General features: G+C 42.2%; 1 protein-coding gene across 1 annotated transcript in view; it reads right to left on the bottom strand.

Annotated features, from left to right (window-relative positions):
- The window catches only part of TGFBR2 (transforming growth factor beta receptor 2), an 89,391-nt gene extending 71,272 nt beyond the window's left edge, over positions 1-18,119 (bottom strand). The window contains exon 1 of the mRNA XM_028107073.2: positions 17,751-18,119. Coding sequence (XP_027962874.1) covers positions 17,751-17,844 — 94 coding nt within the window. The 5' untranslated portion in view covers positions 17,845-18,119. The remainder of the gene's footprint in view (positions 1-17,750) is intronic.
- Between the last annotated feature and the right edge of the window lie 274 nt (positions 18,120-18,393).

Below are 18,393 nucleotides of genomic sequence, written 5' to 3'. Positions count from 1 at the left end.
GCTGATGAGTGGACAATGAATGGTACCATGGAGGGGTGCCCAGCCTTTCCGAGCCAGGTCAACTCTTGGCTCCTTTGGAAAGTCACCCACCTGCAACCCACCCTACAGTGCTCCAGATCCTCTGGCCTTGATTTTCAAACACCTGTACTGTGAGACAGGCTTTAGATGAGTATTTACCCCCACTGTGCTGGTGAGTTTCCAGAAGGAAACGGATTTCGATTCTCCCATAACTTTGTAACAAAGTCTTGCTCTTATTTGTTATACTGGATTTAGAGTCAGAGGTTGGGACGTTTTGACCCTAATCAATGGTACTGTTTTGCTGTGGGACATTAAGTGAATACCCTGACTTCTCTGTTCAAATCCTATATGTGCAGCAATCAGCGTTTCTCAACCTGGGTTCCACAACGGAATCGTCTGGGGATCTTTTCAAACAATATTGATGCTAGGGCTTTACACCAGGGTGGATGAATCAGAACTTTGGGGGTTTGGCTCAGGCACTGGATTATTTTAAAAGCTTCCCAGATGATTCTTATGTGCAGCCAGAAGTAGGAAAAAAAATAAATACAGTCCAGGAAAAGATTTATTCTGTATAGAGCAAAGAACTAAACAGGAACAAGGGGGCAGTCCTACAAACCATGTTCCCCAGCTTGGCCTGGCTGCTAGGAAAGTCTCAAACCGCATTATAACGGAACATTTTTATCAATGTATACAGGTAAAGTCAAACCCAACCCAAGTGATTTTTTTCTTTCTTTCTTTTTCTTTCTTTCTTTCTTTCCCTTTCTTTCTTTCTTTCTTTCTTTCTTTCTTTCTTTCTTTTCTTTCTTTCCTTTCTTTCTTTCTTTCTTTCTCTCTCTCTCTTTCTCTTTCTTTCTTTCTTTCTTTCTTTCTTTCTTTCTTTCTTTCAAGATTTTCTTATTTATTTGAGAGACAGAGAGAGAGCACAAGCATGGGGAAGGGCTGAGGGAGAGGGAGAAGCAGACTCCTGCTGAGGAGGGAACCCAATGTGGGACTCCATCCCAGGACCCTGGGATCATGACCTGAGGGAAGGCAGACGCTTAACTGACTGAGCCACCCTGGTGCTCTCCAAGTGATTTTCTTATGTGAGTCAAACTCTGGTAATGTTTTGGGATGAGGCAGAGATCATCAACATAATTGGCGCCAATGCATTAGGTTGCTATTGTACAAATTCTACCTGGAAGGTCATTTTTAGATTAATTTTTTAGTAAGAGTTTTACAAATTCCTATCTTTTTAAAGGGTGGAAATCCTTTGCCAATCGCCAAGGGCACAATGAGTTTGAAGGAGGATCTGTCTGAAGACCTGAGAAAACTCAGATCTGTCTGAGTTTTCCTGAGAAAGCTGAATTTTTAAAGGACTTTGACCCCACATGGCAAAAACGAATAATGACTTCAAAAAAGTCCAACGTAAGAAAGTGTATCTCCCTTTAGATAAACTACCAATGAAATTAATAAGATAAATAGTTCCTTAGATCAGATTTAACAGTTGTGGAGAAACTTTTCGTTCAGAAAATCATGAAGCTAAATAGATATAACACAAAAAAATAACTTTTAAGTCAATATAGTCCTACAATTTAATTTCTCTTCCTAGTCTCTGATTTTTTTTCTATCTTATTCCATTTAACAGATATATATTGAGCACCACCATGTACCAGATCTGAAGAGGGACCATCTCTGAAATGTTCAAAATTTGAGTATTTTTCTAAGTATAATTACATCTGCCTTAACAGGAAACAGTATGTACAAATTACCATTTTTTAAAGGATTATATAAAAGGTAGTCTTCTAGAAGATTTACTATGGCATCCCTTTTAAACAAGAAGTACATAAAAAGGTAACACTGCAACCTATTCTAATTGAAGAAGATCTCTCCACTTCTCATATAAATTCATGAACCCAGTCATTCCTTAAAGACGCTGATCTCTTCTAGGAAATTTTCACAGAGGCGGAAGGATCAGAACAATCCTTAGTCCCGAGTCCACTGGAAAAATCATCCTGATGAATAATGGTGGAAAAGAAGAGAAAGAAGTCCATACTATGTAATATGGGAGCTCATTTAACGTGTTTCCTTAACCAAAGTGGAGTAAACAACATCATGACTCAACTTCTCTTTTTAGGTTGTGGGGGAAATGACATTTTATAGAACAAATTAGCAGGAGTATCAGTTAGCTTTGTGTAGCTGGCAAACAGAATGCAGTTTCTGCTAATCAAGGTGATTCTTTAGCACAGCCTTTGAAAATGTCAGTCAAGTAAGTAGGCTTTGCTACTCCTCAAGATACAAGTTCTTTTATATAAAAGTAATTTAAATAAATACTAGATGTCTGTGTTTCTTGTGTTCTGCCAGTCAAAACAATCTTGTTCTTCTCTGTATCTTTATTCAAACATTCATCTTTGAAAAGTTCTGGGAAAGGAAGCCAAAGACAACACTTGACCTCTAGACCTATATGGTGAAGACACACCCTTCCTGTGTAAAGCCATCCATCTCCCTGATTATGTAAAGGACCTTGAAGCTCTGGCAAAGAGCAAAACGACAAGACTGTGGCAACTGCCTACAGTCTTTTATAAATGGCAACCTGTGTCTATTGGCAGGAGTGACATAACCCTCAAGAAGGCCGACTGCATAGTGTTTAAAAGAAAAACTGCTCCACAAGAAAAGGAGATAAAGAAAAATGACTCATTACATAGCTTGAACTCTAGTAAGACCGGGCGACAAAGCCCTCAGAGAACTGTGTCTCGAAGGAGGGAATTCTCTCGTCCTAAATATGGTTTCCGATTTCTGAGGCAAAGAACAGGGTTTCTTGACGTCAACCCTACCATCCCCTCTACTACAAGTTAGCTACAGAAATATAAAAACACAATGGGACCATAGTGTTTGTCTTACATTTACTTGGAAAATTAAGCAGCAAGGGAGCACAAAGACCAAAAAATGGTAAAATGACAGAAACACAAATTTGTGATGCTTTACAATGCCTTAGATGGTTTCATCTTTCTGGGCTTCCATTTCCATAGTATCTGTAAAACAGGGTAATTATACCCACTCAGAGGGTTGTTTCCAGAATTAAATATGACATCCAGGTGAAACAGTTTTACATAAAGCACTCTATTAACATAAGGGGTTATTAAAAAATTATCATAGCCAGATATGGTCAACATGTTTTCTTCGAAGTTATCATGCTAGACTTTTTTCCCACTGATGCTCTTTCCCTCGTAAGCCTCAAAAAGAATAAAGTCATTGAAATCCCTGCTCTTTTCTGTTTTCCTGACACTAGTTTTTTTTTTTTAAGATTTTATTTATTTATTTGACAGAGAGAGACAGTGAGAGCAGGAACACAAGCAGGGGGAGTGGGAGAGGGAGAAGCAGGTTTCCCACGGAGCAGGGAGCCCGATGTGGGACTTGATCCCAGAAGCCTCGGATCATGACCTGAGACAACGGCAGAAGCTTTAAAAACTGAGCCACCTGGGCACCCTACTGACACTAGGTTTTTTTTTTTTTTTTTTTTTTTATGCCTGGACAAGCTGGCAAATGACGATTTTTACGATGTTTGTTATGCTTTTCGTATTCACTTAACAGCTATTTTAACAACAAAGGACATCTTATGTGCTTCCAAGAGATACGTGCCAGAGAGGGCTGTGGGCAGAAATATTCACAAAAATCAGGACCTTCCACTGCAGCCCTGGTCACTGCTCAGGAAGGGCACACAAATGACTGCTTTCAACCAGCACAATCATCAATTACCACCTCCAACCCCTTCATTTGCTCTTAATTTCAAGGCACTTCCATTCAGAGAGCACAAACGCCAAGTGGGCTCCATGGTCACTTCATGTAACACGGGAAGAAGTGACATCAGATCAATCAGATTTTCCCAAGATTTTCAGGGGCTCCCTCTAAAGACTCTCTCTTATTATTATTATTATTATCATTATTAATTAAAGTACACTTGGCATACGATATTGTATTAGCTTCAGGTGCACCACACAGTGATTTGACAATTATGTACATTATAAAATGCTCACCATGACTTGCTTTAACATAAATTTTATTAAAGTACTGATCATAATAAAAAGTACATTGTATCAGAGGTCAAGGTGAAGATTCCTTTTCCAGAGCTTAAAGATGAATGTCTGAATAAAAATAGAGACAGAAGAACAAAACTGTTCTGACTGGCAGAGCATGAGTAACACAGACATCTGACATTTAGTCAATTGCTTTTAAGAAGGAGTTATACCTTGAGAAGGAACAATGCCAATAAGCTTGGAGCAGAGGTAATTGTAGTTCCAACAGTTATTCAAGAAGCAAAAATGGAGCTATTAAGAAACTAGGTTCCTTCCTTGGCCCTGAAAATACCATAAGTATTTCATTAATAAACTGGTAACAGGAGACACTCTTGAGTTTGACGAAATGCTTTGCACGGTGCTGCATAAGTGATTATGTAATGGCCACAAACATCCTCACCAACAGCATCATCAAAATCTTGAAAGAGAAATGCTTTCAGCAGTTCTGAAAGCTAACCAACAGTACATCAAATTAAAAGTATTCTATGTCAACCATTTCCCATAGGTGCCACAGAATATTAAGACATAAAATTCTTATTTCATGTCCTTTTTCCCCTAGATAGAGCAGGTAGGGCACTGTTAGTCCATGCCTAAGTAATGTTATGAAGTCAGCGGTCACTCTCCAATTTCCCTGGAGGAGGGGCTCCCTGGGTGACAATCCGACTGGAAGAGAGGCGGCAGCCATGTCTGGAAGCTGTTGTTAAAACCAGGAGTCATCTTTGCAATAGAAGATATCTTCCCTCGGGCAGGTAGAAGGGTGTCTTCAGACGCTCTCCATTGCACCAAGACCCCTTCGTTCAACTGCCCCTTCTCCAACTATCCCAATGACAGGAGATAGCCTACAATTCACAAAAAATGAAAGGCAGGAGTGGCAAAAAATTGTTCTGAGTCAGATAATACGATTTACGTTATGACTTGTTCTGGCGCCTACAGTCGTAACATGTTGGGTCCCCTACAAAAGAGTCACACACAAGAGGATAAATGAATCAAAGGCAGTCTGTGACGGATGGAAAAGCAACAGGCCTTAACACCTACAGACTGCAGCTCCCCCAAATTCACAGAAGCTAAAGACTGAAGGCAGAGGGAACCTCCCCTGCAAAGAGCAACTTACATGCCTCAGATCATTCAAAATTTCCCACAAGCCCATGGTTCCCTCTGGGTGGCTTTATTATAAATGACAAACCCCCTGATGATGCACTTGGTGGTGAGAAGGTAAACAGTCTAGAAAAAAATATACACACATAAATTTATATATAAATACATATATATATATTTATGATAGGATATATATCCTATCATCCCATCTTGGATTTACAAGCAGTTTCCCTGGCCTTTAAAAGTAATGAATTCTCAACAGCAATAATCTTTCAGTGAGAACGCACAGTGAGTGCTAGGGAAGAATCAGACAGAAGATTCTCCCTCAAAGAATTTTCATTCTAATAAGGGGCACAACTACACGTGGCCTGGTGGTCAAAGCCACCTGAGTGTGGAAGCCAGGCTTATTGGTGAGGCTGTGAAGGGGAAAAAGAAGGGAAATCTGACTGGGGTAACTAACTGAAGATCCAAGAGGGGAAATGGCATTTGCTCAGGCATTATTTCAGCATGGTGGAGGTATTATAGGGCATGGGTAGAGAACAGGAAAATTGGGGGGAGCAGAACAGTCACCAGTTACAAATCTAAAAGCAAAAGGATGTGTGAGGACACCTAGCTGGAATGGAATCAGGGCCTGAGGCATGCACAAGACAGAAAGGGAAATGGGAAAGAGGCCTGGCCGCATTCATGCATGTAATCATCAAACCAGTCCTGTGACCCATCAGTGCATCTTAGGAACCAAGGATACTGACACGGCCCCTGACCTCAAAGAGAAAGTAAGGCCATATAATCAATCACCTAGGTTCCACAGAGAAGATCCATAGAAGGCTTTCTATCAGGAGCCACCTATTCAAAATGACGTCTGGGGAGAAGATTTAACTGATGGCCATGTACATGTATTAAACAGAAAATGACGAAGGGCATCCATGGGCAGAAACCAATGAGCTTCTCAGAGAGGACAGGAAACGTGAGTTCAGACTTGCATTGTGGTAGCATGATTTAAGAGTAAAAACGAAACCAAATGGTTATGCATTTCATGTAACTAGGTTCCTGTTGTAAAAATTTGTCTGATTACGAGGTTCTAGGTAATAAGATTTACAGTTATTCTGACGAATAAGATGAGAGTTGATGCAGAAGGCAGCAACATGAGATACAGGTTTCTACAGTTTTTTTTCTGTTTTTTGTTTGTTTTGTTTTTTGCCGAGTACAGTTACAATGTCAAAAGGAAAAAAATTAGGAAATAAAATTATTTTAAAAATCAGAAAGAGGTGTGAGAGCTGATGTTGTAACTGCCAGAGACCAATAATTCTTAAATTTTATTTCTTTTTTAAGATTTTATTTATTTGACAGAAAGAGACATAGCGAGAGAGGGAACACAAGCAGGGGGAATGGGCGAGGGACAAGCAGGCTTCCCGCCGAGCAGGGAGCCCGATGCGGGGCTCGATCCCACGACCCTGGGATCATGACCTGAGCTGAAGGCAGGCGCTTAGTTAGGCTGAGCCACCCAGGTGCCCCGAGACCAATAATTCTTAAATACAAAAGTAACTGAGGTGCAAAAAATTGCCTTATGGTAAATAAAAGAACAATCACTGAAAAAGCCATTGGTGGCACTCTGAAAACAGACTAAAATAAATGTTGAGGGATTCAAGAAAATTCAGTGAGTTCTCACTCGGCATCAACCAAATAACTTTCTAAAGGCAAAAGATTTTTTTTTTTTTTTAATGCTGAAGAATAGAACCATGTCCTGAAAAATCTGACATTAATTCATTAATTTATTGGGTACATACTTTGTATACAGCACAGTGCCACATACTTTAAGAAATGCCAAGGTATAATAGATCTTAATTAAGGCCTACAAATGTCAAGGCAGTCTATGATTAAATGCCTAATGAGTAAATGTGTTAAATGCAGAGAAACGGATCTCTAGGATCTACAGTTGTTGGTCAAGGGAAAGAGCCATGGACGATGTTTTGGGTAAACAGACAGGATGAAACCAACTCACTAATTGACTTGACTTGCTGTCAGAGCGTTTGTTGCTGCTAGCTTCAGTGTGTTAGTTACCTACAGTTAAAAAGGGGCCTTATAGCTAGCGAGGAGTCAAAACACCCTCAGAAAACTAGAAGCCACTCTCCCTGGAATCCTTCTCTTCCTCAGTGACAGAAACAAGTCTGATCTGATCCACCCATCACTGCAGATTCTTTGCTTCCTGTGTGGAAAATGCTTTAATCTTATTGGAGCGGCACTTCTCAAACTTCAGTGCATATGTACAGGAGTCACCTGGGGATCTTGTTAAAATGCTGATTCTGAGCAGGCCCAACATTCTGCATCTCTAGTAATTCTCAGTGATGCTGATGCTGCTGGTCTCTGGACCACCCTTTGAGTAGCAAGGTATTAGAATATCTTCAGCTCCTGTTATCAGGGGATGATACAAAAGCATTGTTTTGGGGTCAGAATGCTTGAGTTCTAGATTTGAACCTCAGTGCATATTATAACTCACAATAGGTAGATGTTAAATGAGACTCGTGAAGGGGAGAGAAGGTAGAACAGGCAGGCTTGCTAGAGATGATGGAAAACGGAAAACAGCAAAAAAGAAAAGACTGGCTGGTTTGGGGCTCCTTGGAATAAATAGGTGAGGAGAGAGGCAATAAAAATTATATAATTAATTATGATAGGAACTATAAGAATAAAAGAGTGCCCAGGAAGGGTTGAGATTGTTAGAAACTATTTTACAACAATATAATTTTAGGGATTCCCGTATAGTGAATGCAAAATGTGACTGCTGGTTGTTGTAGTTGTTGTTGTTTTTCCTTTTCACACATTTGAGGTCAAATTTTATCATCATTTTCCCCCAATACAATGGGTTTTAGAGAACAAAACATAAAAGTGATATGTAGTAACAAGACAGTCATTCAAAGCAATAGTTAGAAGATTTCTTCTCTGTGCTAAATGGTGTAGGCAGACCATACAGAAATGCAATTATGGGGTTCATAGCTACTCCCCTGCCTAAAAAAGCAGTCTGCAATCTGCCAATCTGTAGCAAATTCTGTCTTTTTTGAGAATATTTTAAGAAAAGTGGTGATAAGTCTTTGAAAAGCCAGAGAAGACTAATTATATCAGATGAGTTTCCTTTCTTTTCCCCGAAAACATAGGAGCTTCTTTAGGACTTTCTTTTCCTAGACATAGCAAATCATTTCATAATTCTCTTCCTCAGGAAAAACCTTCACAGACACTTCAACCAATTCAGACGAAGAGGAGAATGAGAACACCATAATTAACGAAAGAGAAATGGTATTACCACCAAAACCAAGTAAGCCTTTTCTTCAGCAAGGAAGAAGTGCTAGCTCAAGTAAACATGCTATTTAGTCATGGTGTATGCTCAGGCACCTGTACCAGGAAATTTTCAAAATAACCATGGTTTCTTTTTCTTTTTCAATAGTAGTCATCTCCAACAAACTCCAAGTGGATGTTTGCGGTATGTGTCTCTTCTGACCTGTTATGACTTTTGAGTTTTCTACTTCGATTAGTTAAGGATTATGTTTTTCAGTCAACCTCAAAGGTTTTCTCCACTAAGTTACAAAATGAAACATTTCAGGACAGAAAAAATTGAAAACCTCATCTAGTCCAATTCTTGCCACTGTACCTAGAAAAAAATGAGAACTAGTGGGGCCAAGGGACTTGGACAGATCACTCGGACACCTTGGTTGCCAGTATAACATATTTTAGTCTTCACCAGCTGTCTCCTAGGCAGAGTCTTCATCTCAAACTAAGGGTCAGATCTGGGTTTCATTCAAGGTCAAGGTTCTGTGATAATTACATATTTACAACTTCTTCTCTACTTGGCATGGGGCCTCTAAATTAGGAAAATAACGAAGGGTGTAGTTAAACCTGGAAAAAAAAGTTTGGGTTTGATGATGTAACAATGCAGACTTCAGTCTCTGCACGGGGGTGGGGGATAGAGAAGGAGGCATTTTTATTTATTTTCTAGGCCAACAAGCAAATCCTACCATTAAGCATAGGGTTGGGTCTCGTGAAAGCTGAAGCTTTTAAATTTCAGGGGCACTTTTTAAGAAAAAGGATATAAAAATTAAAAGAATAGAAATTTAGGTATGAAAGTGAATATTTAGAATTTAAAATGTCATCTTACAAATTGCAAATTTTAAAAAGCTACAAATACCACAAACATAAACTTTCAAAAGAAAAAATTATTTTTGTCAATTAACTGCCTGACATACCTCTGAAATATGTTTACTATCTTTTTTGATTGCATACTCTTTGATCACCTCTTCCAATGATATTTTATAACATTCTCTATAGAGAGAATAGAAAAATAATTCAGTCTTTCCTCTAGAACTGTTGATCAGAATTTGTAATTTATTTTTGAATAGTCTGGAAAGAGTTTCAGCTTCATCATTCATTTTAAGTGATATCCTAAAAATGCTCTGAAGTGTCTCTAAATTTGGGAAAACCTCTATCAAGTTTCTTTTATATGGTGAGCTATAATATTCAAGGCACTGCATGATTTCTTAAATATTCTTGGACTTGACTGACACTCACTAAGCACACTGCCAGTCTCCCTTCCATGACCAGGAGATGGATCTATACCAGGGATAAGCCTTGAAAGTTACATTCCATTCACCTCATGGTGCATCCACCTTGGCATACCATATATATCCCCCACGTATTTATATGCATCCTTGAATTCCCCCAATCCTTCCAATTAAAGGGCCGGTTTTGTTCGGAATACCTAAAAACTCCTTGATGGCATAAATACTCCATGATTCATCAGCTGATATATATATTGCATTTTCCCATTGAGGTCACAAGACAGGCATGATGTTTGATTACCTGGTGTATGAATCAAATGTTATTTTATTTAGCTAAAGAAATTAAATGGGATAATAAATGAAAAACATTAAAGCATTAGAAATCTGTTGGATATTACCATTAGTTTTCTTAACCCCTATGTTCCCCCATCACCCATGCTACAATAGAGAACAGTATGTCAATTGAAGTGGCTTAGTCTCAGTATTGTATATAATATAACAATTAGAGGCCAGGTCCCTAGACCAGACCATCCGGGTTCCAAACCCAGCATAATCATTTGCTAAGTGGGTAGCCTTTGCTAAGTTATCTAAACTCCAAAGGACTTATAATGAGTATTATAAAATCTACCTCCATGAGGTAGTTGTTTTGAAGATTAACTAATAGAGATGTAGTGCTCAGCATGATCCAAGCAGTAGCAAGATCTCAGTAAGTGGGCTCCATACATTATTGGGAAACCAGTCCAAGAAGGCTCATGAATACTGCTTCCTCAAGAGAGGGACGCCACTCACAGGGAACAGGAGGCCAATTCAATTTCCCTATGTAGAAAAGTTTCACAGAGTTTTAGGATGACTAGTAGTCATCCACAAAGCAGCAGAGTGAGTTTCCTCCAAAGTTAGTGAATCCTCTGTAATGATTTACAGCTTTCACAGATAAGACCTGCTGTGGCATATGCTCAAAGTATGCACCTGACCCCATATTTTCCTTTGAAACATTCATGTTTGTTCTGCCAACTCCCTGGCTCTCTAAAATGTATAGTTTTGACAATTCTATACCTTTTATAGTGTCAGAAGGGCTTTTTACTTCTTAACACTGTTCTAATGTTCTTGTTTTCCTTACAGAGGCTTGAGAAGGCTATGGATCACTCAAATAAATATTTACAATAGTAGAAAAAAAAATCCAGAGAAGTTTCACCTTGCCCTAGTGTTCCTAATACATGGAGGAAATGCCATTACAGCATTGGGAAATCTTTAAAAAAAAGTGTGTAAGTGAAAACAGCAGACAGAACAAGTCAAATTAATAGAACTAAGGTTTCCTTCAAGAAAATACAGACTATGAAAAACTGAATTTCACAAAGAAGATGCAACATTATGATCACAAACAGTCTTAGCTTTTTCATTAATGACCAGTCTCTCCAGGGAGAACGTAATACAATCAACAAAAACCAATCTGGTGCCCCACACCTCTGCAAAGGAATGGCATCGGAAGACCCAGGGTAAAGACAAATGAAGGCCCACGTACCATAGATCAAAATATCGGAAGTTATAAATTAAGTGGAGAAACTGTCGCATAAAATAGGTTTTGTCCTACCCTGACTAACAAATGTATCTTCATAATACTTTGGAAGACCAAGTATAATTGTAAAACTCTTGAACTATTCAAGTCCCTTTCTGGAATTCGGTGTTTTGGGTAAACATTGTCCCAGGCCTGGCCAATAATACACCTTCCTCTTTCCAGTGCCTGCTCCATCCTGTATCAAGTGGGGCCTTGTAAGATATGCATGGACACCCAAGTTGTAACACATCCCTGCACACACTCTCCAAAGCTACAGCTCCCCCTTAGCCACCCCTTAGATGCACAGACTAGTGGCTATAAAGGCCCTCACCAAGAGGTAACTAAGGGTCCATACAGTCTGTAAAAACTAACCCAGAGCTATTTGGACAGTGGAGTGCTGTTCCCAGGTACCTGAAATGTGATCTAAAAAAGGGAAGGGTTTGGACTCAGAGGCCCAGAGTCTTCTCACCCCATGGACAGGGGTCTGACTTTAGAAGACCAAAGGCAGTGCCCTCTAAGACCCAGGGCAGAGGCCCCTTTTGCCCATATACTAGGCCTACATTTTAATTGAGCTGAAAAAAATTGGGGGGGGATCTCATCATGTAAGTAGAAAGAAAAGAAAGCAAACGAAAAGAAAAGAAAAGGACAGAAGGAAGGGAAGGAAGGAAAGGAAAAACAGGGAAAAAAGGGGCACCTGGGTGGCTCAGTCGTTAAGCGTCTGCCTCCGGCTCAGGTCATGATCCCAGGGTCCTGGGATCGAGCCCCGCATCGGGCTCCCTGCTCGGCGGGAAGCCTGCTTCTCCCTCTCTCTCTGCCCCTGCTTGTGTTGTTCCCTCTCTCGCTGTGTCTCTCTGTCAAATAAATAAATAAAATCTTAAAAAAAAAAAAGGAAAAAGAAAGGAAGAAAGAGAGAGAGAGAGCGAGCTACATGTCTTGACAGCAGACAGTCTTTCCCACCTACATCCTCAGGAATCACGGGCACTTACTCTGCAGCTAAACCCATTCTAATGAACTAAGCTCCAGCCCTGTAAACAAAACAAAGATGCTAGGGAACCCCTGAAAGCCTAAGGGGGAGATCCTGAGTTGACTACATCTAAGGAGGCAGTTGCTTCATGTTGAGTGCCAAGACCTAAAAAGCTGATCATAGCAAGTAAAAGGCTAGATCCGACCATGAGGAGAAGAACCTTTAACCACATACCAGTTTTCAAATTAGTGGGACCTCAAGAGTCAAATCATCCGCCTTTGTTATGTTCGATAAATTCTGTTCTTTCTGCCCTCAACCAACAGTTGTTTGAGGCCTGTACACGCATGCTGGTCCTACGTGCCTGGAATCTGGGGGTGTACAGTACACAGCTTTGAAAATGGTGCTTGTCCAACTGCTGTAAGCGATCGAACCATGGGTCACATGAGGTGGGTCCCACCACCAGGACTCCATGATAAGACTAGGAAGAGCAGAGTTTCCTCATAAAGAGATGGTCTTATCTTGATTTTCTAAGGTACAGAGATAGTCAGGAAGGAGGCAGATCACGCAAGCCAAGCAAATCGTGAAATCAGGAGCACTGAATTGATGGTATCAGATAGTAAGTTTCCCCTTCTCAAACACGATGACTCTTTACCCCTTCCCTAACTTCCATCTCAACATATGTACTCACAGATCCACTATGTAAAAGAGCCTAGCAGAATGCAAGCAGGGCAAGCTGAGAACGCACACACACACACACACAGGCAAACCTCAAGCGACCTTGAGCAGACTCCATCTTCCCCATTTATAAATAAAGATAATAAAACTTATCTTGTGGGCTTCTTTTGAAGATTAAATTAGATAAGTCATGTCAAGCAGCTGCCTCAGAGCAGATTTTCTAATGTTAGTTTCCCTTCTCCCCACTTCTCCTTGGGATGAGCCAATGTGCCTGCTCAGCGTTCTAAACCCTCTGACATGCCAGGCAAGGAAGGAGAATCATCGTTATTGCCTCAGTCAGAAGCAACAAGTACCTGGGGAGCAAAACATGACATGAAAAAGAGGGAGCACAAAATAAGTATTGAGCATTCTTAACTACTAATGCGTCTCTGCTAAGTCATTTCCACTGAAAATCATGTGTTAATTCGGCTGAAGCTACACATGAGGAGCTGGAGGGCAGAAGCTAACAAGGTGGCAGAGTTATGCTTTTATGTGGAAATTGGCTAAATAATGCCATGCTCTAGCCAGGAAGTATGTTTCCTCTGCACCCTATTTTAAACTGTTTTGGTGGTTTGCATCAGACCTAGGTAATATCCACACTGCTCTGCAGCAGACAGAGGCTGCTACAGGCCCACACTTCCCTTCGACCAACTCTGCTTCACCGCTTATAAACCAAAACATCAAGCCCTGATGAAAAAAGAAACTTAAAAGCTAAATTTAGATTTCAGCACTTCATTTTTAACGAAAGTCTCCTTTCGACAACCTTCTAGAGAAAAAAAAAGAGAGAGAGAGAGAATTCAGTATTTACTGGAAATTTTCTTTGGTGAAACCCTAAAGTTTTGGAATGGCTTAGAATGCCTTACACCAGTTCAAAATGTATAACTAAAGGGACTGGACGAGAACTTTCCATCATGTTTGTGAGAAACTGAAGCATCTTTTTCCATATCTCATCAGAATAATAAGAAAAAAACCATCAATTCCATACTATAAAAACAGCCAAACTGCCCACTTATTTCAGAGCCAAAACTATTCCAACTAAAAGGAAGATTTTACCATTCAGAGCAAACTCCCAATAAACAGGGACTGCCTGGTTGTTAAAATGCCTCCCCCGGATTGTACCAGCAGCTCAGCTCAACATTTCCTGGGTGCTAGGTGATGTGTCAGGTCCTTCTGGGGACACTGGATGTGGAGAAATTAACAAGATACACCCCCTGCCTTTGAGAGGTTTGATTGGCAAGGGAGTTACATAAAGATATAATTTTGGCTATTGTTATGAGATAAGAGAGAGGTCTGTCCCCAGGAGGGCATGTTCAGCTCAACCCCGGGGCATTTAAACAGGTTTCCTTAAGCAGATGACACTTGAGTTAAGTCTGAAAGACAGGGAAAATTATTTGGGTAAGGAGTTCCAGACAGATAGCAGCTTGAACAAAGGCCCTAAAAGGCCTAAACTGCTCAGGGAATGTGTATGCAGGATGACAAGGATACAACTGGAAAGTGTGAGCCTTGGTGGGATGTGAAGTCTCAGAATCAAAAGGCAACCAGGTCATGGAGGACCTACTGAGGCCTGATTAAGGAGTTAATAATAATAATGAAAGCTGGTATTTACTGAGCACTTACTATGCTGCAGGCACTGTGTTAGGCACTTCAAAGCATTATTTCATTTAATCTTCACCCTAACTCCGTAATCCCCATTTTACAAATGGGTTTGGGGGTTAGAGAAGGAAGGGGACTGTGTCCCCTTACACAGCCAGTAAATGGAAGGTGGGGCTGGAACCTAGGAGGCCTCCGTTCCAAAGCTCGTATCTTGAAGCCTCTCCTCGAAAGACTGGATGGGCACATTGGGTCCACCACACTGGCTACAGAATGGAGGACTGGGGTGGCCCAAGTGGGGGCCTATAACATGGCCCTAGAAAAGAACAGATCAATGAAAAGAAAGAGGTTCAGAGGGACTGAGAAAAAAAACGTTCAACTTGCATCCCTCCAAGTGCATTCAACGACCAAATGGCTTTTGAAAAAGGGGTCTAGAAAATAAACCACCAGTATTCATTAATGCTTTCAAGTACACAGGGTTAAACTGTATGTCCTTGCCTTTGCCTTTAACACCCTCCCATACGTTAAACTGTCTTATTCATTCATTCTCCAGGTCCGAGCCTCCTGCCTGGTACAAGGAGATGCTCTATAAATACACTGAAAAGGACAAATGAGTAATGGCCGCTTTTTACAATGGCACCAATGAGATGTCATTCTTAATTGGAAAAAGGGGTTAAAAAATAAAGAAAAATTTTTAAAGTTGTGTTGATAACTAAGGATTGGCAAACTAAAATGGAAACCATGTAGCAGTTAAGGTAGCTACACAGACAATAATGAGGACTCATCACCATGGGGTGCTACCTTGAAAAAAGGCAATAAATACAAAATAGGATGAGAATTTTGTATAGACCATAACTGGTGAAAAATAAGATGTTATTAAAGGAAGTGGCCGAGAGGGTAAAAATGTGTTTTCTGAAAAGCAACAGACCAAAGATCAAATTCTGGGCCTAGTGATCTCTAGTCTCCGACCTTGACAAAAATAAGTACATCATTAACATGATTTTAGGTTAAGAAGTTTATCTGTATGACACTTTTACCAACACTGAGTCCTCAACAGAAATCCCTTGTTAGGTATTTGAAAAGTAACAGTCACATTTTTCAGATCTGAAGAGTTTTCTGACATTTAAGATTTCCCCCTAAAGAGTAATTAATTTGGGGCATTTAGGAAGGGTGGATCTACAAAACCTTCTTAGTGAAGTTTGTTCTTATACTGAAATCCTTTGCCCGCTTATCAGTCTACTGAACAGAAGATGGACTTTTTTAGGCGGCCTAATAGGACACTGTTAGCCATCTCATTTCCTCATATCTTATCACACAGTAAGGTATTTTGAAAAATGTCTTGATGGTTTACCAGTTATTTTAGAAAAATCCTGAAACCGCTTACTTACATGGAAAATTAAAATGGAAATGGAAGTAGGTTTCTCGTTTTCATTATAGCTAACTTCAACCTTCCAGGGTCTTTGAAAATTTAATTTCAAATGAATGCAAATTCCAAAATGATTCCTTAGTTCAAATTTGGAAACTTTAATTCCGTCAAAATATGAAATCTGTGGGTTTTTAAAAACTGTTCAAAAGCCCAAATAAAAAGCCACTAGGCTTTTAAGTTAATTGTTTAGAAATGCGTATATAGATGAAATGAAACTGACTCATGAACTACTGAGTCTGGAATTTGAAAATGCATAAATCTTATCCTTGTAAACAAAATCTAACGAAATCAGGGTGTGCTGATTTCCTTCTTTCGTAATCTGAAACAAAAGTTTTAATGATTTTTAACATGCTCAGAAAATTAAGGATGCCATTTAAAATCTTTATTAGCAACATATAACTCAGTTTTTAAGTGTCTGGGAGTATAATCAGAGACACTTGAACATGCTGGTACTGCAACGTAGGAAAACATCCAAAAAAGAGACACTAGGACTTTATTAAACTCAAATCTGGGTTAGGATTTTTTGTTTACAACAGTGCTTCTTCCTCATTCCATTCAAAACTCCCATCTCCGTGCCACCTTCAATAAGAAATACCATTTTAAAAAGTTCTCAATCCACTTCAAATACTCTGAAACGTACCATTTAGAACCTGGTGCTTATTACTTCTAGACAAACCTAAAGGTAAGTCTGCCCCTGGCCCTTGGTAAATAAAGCGAGTGCCTCAGGGTGATGTGGGCTATCAGGGCATCTCCAAGTCACCAATGGGGGAAGAGAGCGACAAGATGTCACAGATGAAGGGGATGTAAGTTATCCAAATCTAAACATTTTACAGATGAGGAAGCTGAGGCCCTCAAGGTCCAAGTACTCAGTTCACCCAGACCTCAGCTGCAGATACGCAGTTATGTGGATCACTGCTGCCAAAAAATTGTAACTTTTAAGGTCTCCGGGGTTCGGTACTTTCCATAACAAATAATTAAGAACTCAATTCCTGCATTTTTCACCTCCGAAAACGTCCCCGAGTGGGGAGCTCAGGGACAGTTACGCATTTAACTTTTCCGTTTCCCTCAAAGGACACTTGCAGAGAACCATCACCTCCGGGAAGGCAGGGCTATCTCGCTCCAGGCAACATCTCCAGCACCCAGCACCTAGCACCTAGTAGGCACCGAGTTAATAATTCCCCGCCTGCCACCTGACAATCCCCGCTCCCTACCCCACCCACGCCCAGCCATCGGTGGAGCCAGATAACTTTCTTTTGGAAATTGCCTGGTTCCTTGAAACTTTCATACGGTGACTCCCGGCCAAGAAGCCGGCCTGAGGGAACGTGCGGCGCCTTCCGGGAGCCAAGGCTGGAATCACTGGCCACTGAAGGGGGTGGCTGGCCGAGACCTGGGTGGGCACGCAGCATCGCCCCGGGCCGCGGCGACCCCAGGTGCGCCAGCTGCTTTGGCGGCCTCGGCGGCCTCCGCTCCGGGCCGCGGCTCCACAGCCTCCTTCAGATGCCCAAGCAACTTCTCAAACTTCCCTTTCCGGGGGTGGGGGCTCGCCTCGAACGCGGCCGGCACAACGCCTTTCCTGCCCGCACAAAGGGGGCCCGACGTGCCCCGCGCCCCTTCCCCTTTAACTTTCCTCCTCTTTTGAAAGAGAAACTCACACCCCGGCGCCTCGGGGAGCCGGACTGCGTGGGTGCCGCCGAGGGAACTTTCCCGTTTCCGCCCGAGCGCCGGGGGAGCGCCGGGGGCCGACTGTCAAGCGCAGCGGGGACCCCCGGCGCCCCGCCAAGCCCGCCTGGGGGCCACTCACCCGACTTCTGAACTTGCGGCGGGATCGTGCTGGCGATGCGCGTCCACAGGACGATGTGCAGCGGCCACAGGCCCCTGAGCAGCCCCCGACCCATGGCAGCCCCCGCCGCTCGTCATAGACCGAGCCCCGAGCGCAGCGGACGGCGCCTCCCGGAGCCCCGGCTGCGCCTCCGCGCCGCGCCCTCTCGGGACCCCGCGCCGGCCGGCCGGGCAGATGCGCGGGCCAGATGTGGCGCCGCTCGCCAGCCGGGAGGGGGCCTAGAGGCCGGCGGGGCGCGGGGAGGCCCCCGGCGGCCGAGGGGAGCTGCGCAGGAGGCCGGCTCCTGCCCCTGGCGAGCGCGCGCGCGGGGGTGTCTTCGGTCGGTGCGCGCGAGTGACTCACTCAACTTCACCCGGGCGCCGCGGGGGAAACAGGAAACTCCTCGCCAACAGCTGGGCAGGACCTCTCGCCGCCCGAGAGCCTTCTCCCTCCACTCGGCTTCCAGCCCTCCTCTCTCTCCTGACTGCCAATCATGTCCCCGAGACCGGCCCCTCCGAGGGCTTTGGCAAACTTTCAGCTGCCCCCACCGCCCTCAGGAGTTCCTGGCTCCAAGTATTTACCCCGGCGTGACTGAGGGCACGCGTTTCAGAAGGGAGCTGAACAC

This window comes from Eumetopias jubatus, unplaced genomic scaffold, assembly GCF_037043125.1.
Source record: "Eumetopias jubatus isolate StellerSeaLion01/CBP00866 unplaced genomic scaffold, mEumJub1_p1.0 scaffold_1, whole genome shotgun sequence".
Classification (NCBI taxonomy): Eukaryota; Metazoa; Chordata; class Mammalia; order Carnivora; family Otariidae; genus Eumetopias; species Eumetopias jubatus.
Note: the sequence above shows the minus strand (reverse complement) of the source record. Positions and strands in the feature narration are given on the sequence as shown.